Genomic DNA, 9,994 nt, shown 5'->3' on the forward strand with positions numbered 1-9,994 from the left:
GAGCGCTGTGGCTCTGAGGGCTAGAGTTGAAATATCTCGGCTAATTAGTGGAAGGCAAATTCCTACCGTAGGCCTGTGACCAAAAGAATTGGGACTTAGAAATAAGGTGATCTGGAGTAGAAGTAGATTTTGGTTTTAAGTAGTGTAGTCAAGTTGGAATTGCGGTGATGAAAGAAATTTAACTTGGTACATCATGGCACTTCATAAACAGTAAAAAAATTAATATAGTCAAAATCAAATGGATTAGAAGCTCTATCCATTTCTGATCCTTAATTTTAGAGCCTTGACAGGAGAGTTCAGAGAGAAACTGTGACAACCAAGGAGGAACTGGAACCATGCCTCTTATAAGGGATTTCATGAACAAAATATGGGTAACTTTACCATCCCCTCTCCTTCTCTTCTCCTTTCCCTCCCCACCACCACCCAAAAAGAAAGAGTAGTTTAGATACTTGCCTGGGAAAGGACAGGAGACTGTAATTAACACTTAGTAGAGAACTATGCAATAAGACAAACAAAAGGCTGGAAATGGAGCTAAATGAATCAGTTACGATGTATGTCTAAAAATATGATTAGTCATTTAATCAGTTTAGAGAGGTGGCGATTATCAGAAATGATCTTAAAATCAGAAGTGGATGCTTCTCAGAAAGGTGTTACTGTTTAAAAGAGTTATTTCAGGTTATTCTTTTGGCCTATGGTGTAGATTGACAGACTAAAGAACTGAGGAAGAATTGCAGTCCTCAACTCCTAAATCTGTGATTAAAGCAATGTGAAGTCAAGCTCCTGTCTCTTTCATGTTTTGTTAAAGCAGAAGTCCATTGTAATGGACTTTTCCCACTTAACACAATTGATGGAATTTCCTGGAAGTGTTTCATATCTAAGCTCGAATATCAATTCTGGTCTTCAGCAAATGTGGAGACCTTCACCGCAGAGCAGAATTTGGTTTGTACGCAGTATACTTTTGTTGAACAGCCGTATGCACGAAACATAGAAGAATCTTAATTTTTTCTTATTGTGTAATATTTTGCAGGATTAGATAAACTTCATCTGTCAAACAATCCAAGAGACTCGGAGGCAAAGCCTTCTGCAAATGGGCATCAGAAAACACTGTGATGAACAATCATCTGCAATCAACAGAGCTGAAAACATCAACCTCGTGGCATTCCCATCAACTCATCAGCATTTCTGTATTGATTTTACTTGTTGATAGTGTGGGTCCAACCTTGTCTCATCTTTTGATGCTGTGGGCTTCTGAGGAAGTTAGCTAAATCAGATTCTCCTCTTTCCAGTTCACTTTTGGTCTGCTTGTAAATTTTCCAGTAAGTTAGTGCAGGAGGTGCCTTGAAGACTGGAAGCTGAAGAGAATAATGCATTCCTGTTTATTTTTTGACAATTTCATATCTTTAGGTATTAACTTGCTACTGTGTAAGTGCACAGTACCTCCTGTTGTAATACAGAAACAGCTATAAAGAATAACTTTGGGACTTGATTTAAAAAATACACTTGAAGTCCGATATGACCCTTACTGGAAAAATAAACTACCTAGAGGAGGTATCCTTGACAGGTGAACAGCTCCACTAAGAACATTTTGCAAAACAAAAATAACTAGTAGAGATCACAATTCCTTTCATGCAGGGTTCAGTAGGCTGTTTATAATCAAATACTACGCTGTCTTGGAAAGCCAGCGTTTTCAGCTTTCTGTTCTTAGCTCTAAATGTCAGGTTGCTTTACTGGTAGTCAGACAATGTCTTATCGAATAGAGTGAACCACAAAATGAAGATTAACTTCAGTGTTAAATCTGAGCCTAGTATGCTTTGTAAAAAGCTATGTAGACCCCTAGCCGCAGCTCTTACGGTTCTGTAAGCTCTTGTGCCATGGAGGTCGGTACCCTACCAAGTACAGCCCTGTAAAACTCTCAGTGAACTTCTGTGTATCAGCAGTACTTGGAATCAATGCAAGTAGCATAGGCCTAGGAGGCTGCAATTGCACAGTTTTTTACAATCTTCTTTAATTTGAAGTAAATTATTTCTCTGAATTTATACTATAGTTATCAGGATTTCTGTTCTGTTGCATAAGCCAGGATCTTTCACTAGTCTGTTTTTTAATGTATAGACATGAGCATGTATATAGGCCTGTACGTGTAGATATCTTAAATTACATTCTAAGCTTATAGAAATGATGTAGGTTGCTTGATAAGTAAAACTTGCGTGTTCAATCTTGCTAGTATAATTTTCTGCAATGTTACAATTTAGCTGCTCAGAGGCCTTAGATTCAGAATGGCATTGGTGGGTGGTAACGTCCTTTTCCTTAGCATTACTGCAGCTTTAGGAATCCTATAAGCAGTTTATATAAACAAAACACCACCACCAAAAACCCAAGGCATTGCTCAAAATCTATTTTCACTTTTGTCCTGTTCTGCTGCGAGTAATCTTCAAACAGGTTTGAATGCGGACGACCTCAGTACCTGCTTGTTACGTAGTGGGTCAGTCAATATTGCTGTTTCTCCTGTTTCTGTAAAACCAAAATACGTCTGTCTGAAGTTTGAGGTCTTACACTTAACCAAACTGTGACAACTAGTTCTCCAGTGTGGTTCTGAAATGAGATAAACCTTGTGTCAGAAACTTTTTGGCTGTTTTCCTGAGATGACTACACCGGGCTGTAGACCTTATTGCTGTGTGAATGTGATTTTTTTTTTTTTGTGTGTGTGTGTGTGATTTTTTTTCTTCTTTTTTCCTGGAGTGTTTCAAAAAGTAAGCTTCAATATACATGAGAATTTCTCAGTTTTTTTGGGGCTGCCTTTTCTGACTTGAACTCCGACATAATGTAAATACTACTGTAGTTAATATGCTAGAGAGTTACCCCTTTTTTTGTGTCATTAGTATAAATTCAAGGCTAATTAAACTGACTATTGATGTGTTGTACTGAGTCTTGGAAGACTTAAAGTAAAATTGCTTGATTTCATTAAGATTTACAAACATCCCTTTTGTTTGAATCTAATGCTGAAATTTTGGACAGAAATCTTTTTTCTGAGTCAAAGTTCCCCAACCAAGAGCAGGGAGCTATAATTAAAAGGTGTTTTTTTTTTTTTAATCTGTTTACATTTAAAACATCAGGAGACTTATTGGGGGTATCATTCAGGTATTCAGAGCTTGTAGCCTTATGTGCTAGCATTACAATTCAAAAATAACTGAAATGTATCCACTTGTCCATGCAAGTGATAGTATGACCAAAATTATCCTAGTGTCTTAATGGGGCTGGTGAATTGTGGTATATAATGAGGTTAGTTATCGTTATTAAAGTATTTCTATTATTAGCTTAAGACAGTTATTTCAAAACACTCTTTGAATAAATGAATTTAAGGAAGAAACCTAAAGAGTGTGAGCCAGCATAGGTCTCAGTCTCCACTCTTTTCCCAGCAGTCAAACTGATGTGACACTTTGGAGTGATATTTGCCCTGGCATCAGTAATCCAAAAACCCAGGAACAAATGGATTATAATGTATATGTGATTTCAAAAAATGAATGGGGTTATCTTAAATTGAGCAGAGACAGTTCCTGCTGACAAGCATGGAAGTGAAGTGAGATTTTAAAGCTTATTTATTTTTTTGGTGGAAAAAAAAGTTATGGCCTTGCCTGCTCCCACCCCTCCTACTGAATTCTGTAGTCAGAGAGATGTATGGATTAACATTACTTAAGTGAAGATTTTTGATTGAAATATGGAGGCTGGTTAAGATAGTGTGGTTTCTATGGTGGATTAGTCTGCAGAGAAATTCAGAACTACCCTGTGCAGTTACTGACAGTGTGTTTTAAATTCAACTGTTGTGACACTGTCCACGTTAAAATACTTGTTTGGCCTCAAAAATGACATTGCTTATGCAAAGCTTCTTACAAATGCAATGCTACTTTCAGATATACTGAGTGTAAGATACAGGTCACTATATATTTTTCACAGAAGCATATATTCACTTAAATACAAGCAACTGGTAATTCATTAATGGATATTAACAATACATTCCTAGTATTTTTGACTCATGTAGAGTCAGGTGGTCTATACCTTCAAGGTATATACAGCTGATCTTAGTGACATCAACATCTGCCTCGCTTCTTATGAGGCAAAAGCACATAAATGCTTCCATCTTAAACTAGATACCACACATCAGACCAAAAAAAGTAAGTTGTTTTAAGTTAGCCATTTCTTGGCTTTGTTCTGTGTTGGTAGCACAGTATTAAATACAGTGGCAGAATTGTAATATTGTGGGATTTTTAAGTGTAAAGCACACCTTCAATACTTAACGCTTTAAGCTTTAAAAAAAAAGTATGGGTTACTGTACAAGTAAGTTCTTGCATTCATAGAAAACTTTGTTTACTGTCTGTAATGTGATACTTATCTTTGGCCCTGTTTCTCCAGTATCTTTTACACTGACTGTTTTACAGTGTCGTAGAAATTAAAGGATTTGTCGAGATGTTTTCCTTGTTTGGTTCCAGAGTACCACCTTGAGTACCACAGAGTAACAGCTTTTCATGACACTTGAGCCTGCGTTGGCAGGACCTCGTGCCGCCACGTGCCGGAGGGGATGGACATGTGTGAGGGGGGGCTGCAGGGTGACACTTTCTCCAATGTGTGACCTGGGAGTGATGACTGAGAGGGCTGCAGCCCCTCAGTATGGTTTGTCCCACCACTTCTCCCCTGCTGGTACTTTACGCCCCTGAAGCAGCTGATAATCGAATGCTGGTTTAGTTGCTCAGGTGTCTGTCCCACTGCTGTGTGGGGAAGACAAGATGGCCCTTTGCTTGAAAAATTGATGATCTAAATGAGAAAGAAATAAGGCAGAAGCAAAGAGTAGTTGGCTACTTCATGCATGTGACTTCTCTTGAGTTTTCTAAGAACAGTCTAGCTTTTTTTCTTCGCACTTCTGTGAGAAGAAGAAGAGAAGGAGAATGGGCTTAACTAGTCTATAGTAGCTAAGCCATATGCTTAATGGCTTCTAAGCAGCATATATAATTGTGAAATACCAAATTCAGGAGGATAGCTGAATCCTGTTATTTTACATATACTCAGATTTCTTAAACAGAAGATTTTTTTTCATCTAGGGAAAGTCATTTGAGTAGAGACAATACATTAAGGATAATTGCATAACCTACGTAAGAAGAAACATGCTTAGTTCTGTTTGATCAAAAAAGTGTTGATATGAAGTATGAGCCTTTAAATGCTTTAAGTAAGGCAATAAGATCCCCTACCCATTACTGTTAATATTTTTGTTGTTATTTTAGTGCTGGCTTGAAATAATGTTACATTAGCATTGAAAAGGTTATCTAAAGATGCAAATACACTAAGTTTTTTGCAGCATACTTCAGGAGGTAATATTTTTGATTCCTGAATATTGAATTTATTCTTAGTAAACTGTCAAGTTATTTCAGTCACATTAATAGCACTTGAGTTTTCCAAAAAATCTGCCTTTAAATTCATCCCATCCAGTAAGAAGGACCTATGCCAATAGCCGTCAAGCAGTGTGACTTGACATGGATTCCAAACCAAGCTCATGTACAAGTGAAGTCCGTCCTCTGCCACCTTTTTCTGCCTTGCCCAGTGTCCTCGCTTAAAATAAGCAAGTCTCCAGCACCATCACAGGGAGTTGTGGTGCTTTTTTTTGTTTGTTTTTAGATGCAAGGAGATCAGCCCATGGTTGTCTGCCTGCCACACAAAATTCCAGTTACTGAATTTGATGACAAAAGACTCGAGACCCTCAAAGAGTTTCTAGGGGAGAGCAGTGCACGTTCCTGAACTATAGCTTTTCACTTTCAGCTCACATTTGCTAAGACTAAAACGTCATACCATGTTTTCTGGTTGCACTTTTTCTGTGCAGGCAATTTCTGTCTGTGTGGCTCAGTAGTGCTGTATGATTCTGAAAAGAAGAGTGTCCCCTCAGATCTCCTCTAAAGGTGATCTCTTACCTGTTTAACTTTAATGATTAAAACTTGACAACATCTGTCAGATACTTAGGAAGGAGAAAACATGTTGTGGGGAGGTAATGTTGAATCTGACTTTAAGAATCACCACTGTGCCCAGTCATTCTTTGGAGGGGGAAAAAACAAAAACACCCTCCTCCCTCCCCGCCAAGCATGGAGATGGTGAAGCCCACTGGTTCAGAAGGTCTGTCTTCTATTCTTTTCTAGTTGATCTTTAAAACTCCATTTTAGTAAAAATAAATATAGCTTAAATTTTTTTTTTAAGTTCTTGAAATTTGGGAGTTGATGGAACTTTTTTCTAAATTTGGCCTTAATTCTTTAACATTAATGTCTTGGCTTGCTTTCCTTTATCATGTTTTCAAGTCATTTACCATCTTATTCAGTAGTGTTGCTGTTACTATTAAAACTTCTGATATATACAAAATGTGAAATAATGAACAAGAGAACCTAAATAGATGTGATGTATTATCTGCAACAATACAGCCTAGCAGGAAATTTAAATAGGAAGTTGTCTTTTTTTTTTTTTAACATTTCACAATTGAAGCATCTCAAACTCTTCCTTCACAAAGAAAGAAGAAACATGTATTGATAGCATATGAAAGTTAATAGTTTGTTACCAAATGTCCCAATACTTCACCTGAACTGAAAAGAACCTCAAATTCTTTGTCTATTTTGTGATTCACAGGGCAACAGTACCCCCAATTTCAAATTCATAGAAGCCTGCAAAATTGTGAACATAGCTCTGTTCTGGTAACAGCAAACCTGCGGATGTTTGCTAGTTCTGTATTAATTACTATATATTTTTTTAAGTAACTTTCTCAGTTTCCCTTATTGCCAAGAGATTTTTTTTTTATATCTGTAGCTTTAAGTGTTTAACAAATGCAGAAGCTGACTCCAGACGGGCAAAGTGAGAGTATTGTAATTATTTTATCCTGTAAATGTTGATAATTCTGGAATATTGAAATCCAAACTATTTAAGAGTTGCATCTGTATTCAGACCTCACATCAACACTGAAGTTAGGAAATCCCAGGTCTTAAAGGCTTCAGGTATCTTGCTTTTCATCTGTACCTACATAAGTATCTTGAGATACTGTAAAATTGCTTCTAAGTCTTGGTTGCATATTAATCTCAAGTGTTTGCTGTTGCTCCCCCCTGTTACACAGGATTTAAAGTTGACATTAGTGGAAATGCAGCGATGAGGCTGCTTTCATGAAGAGTGCTATATCTTGCGTTCCTCGTATTCAGTGCTTGCATAGATATCAGCTGCTGAAGGATTAGGGCATTTGCTTTGATTTTTTTGATATATTTCCTTTCCCACACAGACTGTACAGGGAAATTCCCTAGTTACAAATGTGCTTCCATTATGAAGATATTTAATCATTCATTTGCACTTAATCTGGGTGTTACCACAGGATGCCATTAAAACAATCCTGTCATTAGGGTGTGGGTTTGCTAACAAGTTACAAGAGGTCATGTAAGGTTTGAATTTGGAGTGAGATGGAAATGCTGTAGTCATTGGGCATATACCTGCTCTTAACTTCTGGTAGTGTGAGGTAACCTATTCACTCCTCGGTGAAAGTAGTAACTTAATTTGGTACAACGGACTGGCAATGTGCAAACAGCAGCTGCTGTGGAGTAGCTGATGTACTGCAAAACTCCTCTTCCGTTACCTTTTCAGTAACTTGTTGAGTGTGGCTACAGCTCTTGATGTGCCTTGCTGCCTCGCTTTATTCGAGATCAAGAGATGCATCATTCTGGTGTCCCAGCACTGCTCTTTCCTGTTCCGCTCAAAGTCAAGTTTTGCATGTACCCAGGTAAGACTCTTGTATACCTCTTGAATTTCATGTGTATGAGCATGTTTTGGACCTTCTCTCTCTCTCTCTCTCTCTCTTCATGTAAAATGATCATAAGAAAAACAGCACAACAGTGGCACCTGTACCGTGAACATAATGGACATGTTTAAATGCTTAAGGAAAAAATTCTTATTGATACATGACTTCCTCACTCCCCCACCCCCACACAAATTTTCCCTGTTTAGGCAAAAATACCAAATCTGTGCAACTGCCTCCTCCCTGACTCCTCACTGCTTTATAATGTAAAATAAAGTTGAGTCACTCTTTACTTTTTAAAGGTAGATTTCAAAGTTATTTTTGTTCTTTGGCCTGAATCGTATTGCTCTAAGAAAATGGATAGAAAAGGACATTTGGGTCATGGATTTGAAATCTTAACATGTCAGAAAACACACATGTACACACACAAAAAAATATGGCTAGATTTCCTTTACTTTCATGCGGGGTTTGGAACCTAACCCTGCATTAACTAAATAGCAAACACTCATTGCACTGAAAGGCTTGTCTTCACTAAGCCCAAATCCCTGTTGAAGAGAGGGAGGATGGTCTCAGTGTTCGGAGAGCTACCAACAATCTTCTCGCGTGGTAGCAGCTTCAAGTGGACTTCAGTGATGTGACTGTAAAAATATAGCGTTGAATTAGTGTTTCTATTGATGTTGCTATTGATGGCACTGTAACAATGGCAACGGATATTTTCCATCTTGCACCTGCAGGTTTTTCACTGCAGTGTTACTGGTTAAGGTTTTAGTTTTTTAAAATAATGACGCACAATCTTAACTTTGTATGAGGTTGAGTGATGTTGAATGGAATTAGTGCTCTGCTCTTAGTCAGATTTGTGCTTAAGGGTTTGTAAGTTCTAAGATTTGGCAATAACATTTTTCTTTTCTTCGTATGAATGTATCTTGGATGAAGGTAAAATATGTCTGAAAATGTATGCTTTTAGTGTAATGTCATTGGAACAATTTTCTATGTACCTTCTCCCCTCCAAACCCTTCCTAGTTTATTTTAGGTCATCCAAAAAATGTGCTGTATAAATTTCAGTTGTGGATACTTCACTGTGTTACAAAACTATATGAAAATAACTGCCTTTTTAGCCAGTTTGAATTTTTATGTGAAAAGCAGTAGTAGTGTTTTTTCCCTTTATTTGAGATGTTACATTTTCAGTGTTTTGTAGGAAGATTTTTTTTACTGTGTTTTCAATAAAGTTAAAGTGTGATTCAGAGTGGGCTTTTGATTTTTTTTTAATTATTATTTAAAGCAAAGAAAAAAAAAATCTCTATGGGGTTCTAACTGACTCTGTCAGTAGCAGGGGCATCTATTTCCATTCCTGTTTGCTTCCTGCCTCCAAGTTAAAGTACTTCTGAGATCTCAAACTGTCGGGCTTTTTGGATTCCCTGAGGTATGGAATGTGATGGGAATTCCTGTACGTTCAAAGGCATTACAGCCGTGCTTTTTGGGAAGACAGGTACACAATTAAATTGAACCCTGTACTTAAGTTCAGAGAAGTGTGGTTTGCATATGCAAGAATATCAAGATTGGATAATGCGTAAGTCATTTTCAGTAGTTTGACTGAAGTGCAATTTTTATGCATTAAAAACCTGACCACTTTGTGTCTTAACCTATTTGAAACTTGCACAGCTTCAGACTTTCCTTGATATTTCACTGGAGATTTTAGGCCTTTTCTTAAAGTTCAAGAATCTTATGGCTGGAAGGGCCATGAAGGCCTCCAATCCATTCAACTGCATAGGATCAAACATACATATGTTATTCCTCATATTTAACTAGCTTTATAGGGCCTGTCTTTGATTTCTGTGCTGTCTGTTGGCAAGGCCCAGGGTTTAATTGTCCAAGGTTTCCTGAATATCAAACATGAATGGCTCTTGCCACACTTCAACCTTTAATTTGGTTCTACATGTCCATAGAGAATAAGGAAGTCTTTCTGCTTGCATCGGCTTTTTTCCTGACTGGTAAGTTTACATTTCCTTTTATCTTCTTTATTATAAGTGTCCCCAATTCTCTCACTGTTCTGTGTGGCCCTCTCATCATCCTTGTTGCTACCTGTAGGACTCTTGGGCGATTCAAGCCCGATTTTCTAGAAAAGCAATGCTCAAAACTGGATACAGTAATGTCCCAGCCGGGCCTTAGAAGACTCCATCCCCCTGCCTCATGTTACATCATTGC

General features: G+C 37.6%; 1 protein-coding gene across 7 annotated transcripts in view; it reads left to right on the forward strand.

The window, feature by feature from the left end:
• The window catches only part of LMBR1 (limb development membrane protein 1), a 79,505-nt gene extending 70,470 nt beyond the window's left edge, over positions 1–9,035 (forward strand). For 6 of the 7 annotated variants that reach the window (XM_067291939.1, XM_067291940.1, XM_067291943.1 and 3 more), the window contains one exon: positions 1,028–9,035. In XM_067291939.1, coding sequence (XP_067148040.1) covers positions 1,028–1,110 — 83 coding nt within the window. In that variant the 3' untranslated portion in view covers positions 1,111–9,035. The remainder of the gene's footprint in view (positions 1–1,027) is intronic. The other variant, XR_010883534.1, reaches the window with a different exon arrangement.
• Positions 9,036–9,994: the final 959 nt, after the last annotated feature.

The sequence above is a fragment of the Apteryx mantelli genome, chromosome 2 (genome assembly GCF_036417845.1).
Source record: "Apteryx mantelli isolate bAptMan1 chromosome 2, bAptMan1.hap1, whole genome shotgun sequence".
NCBI lineage: Eukaryota > Metazoa > Chordata > Aves > Apterygiformes > Apterygidae > Apteryx > Apteryx mantelli.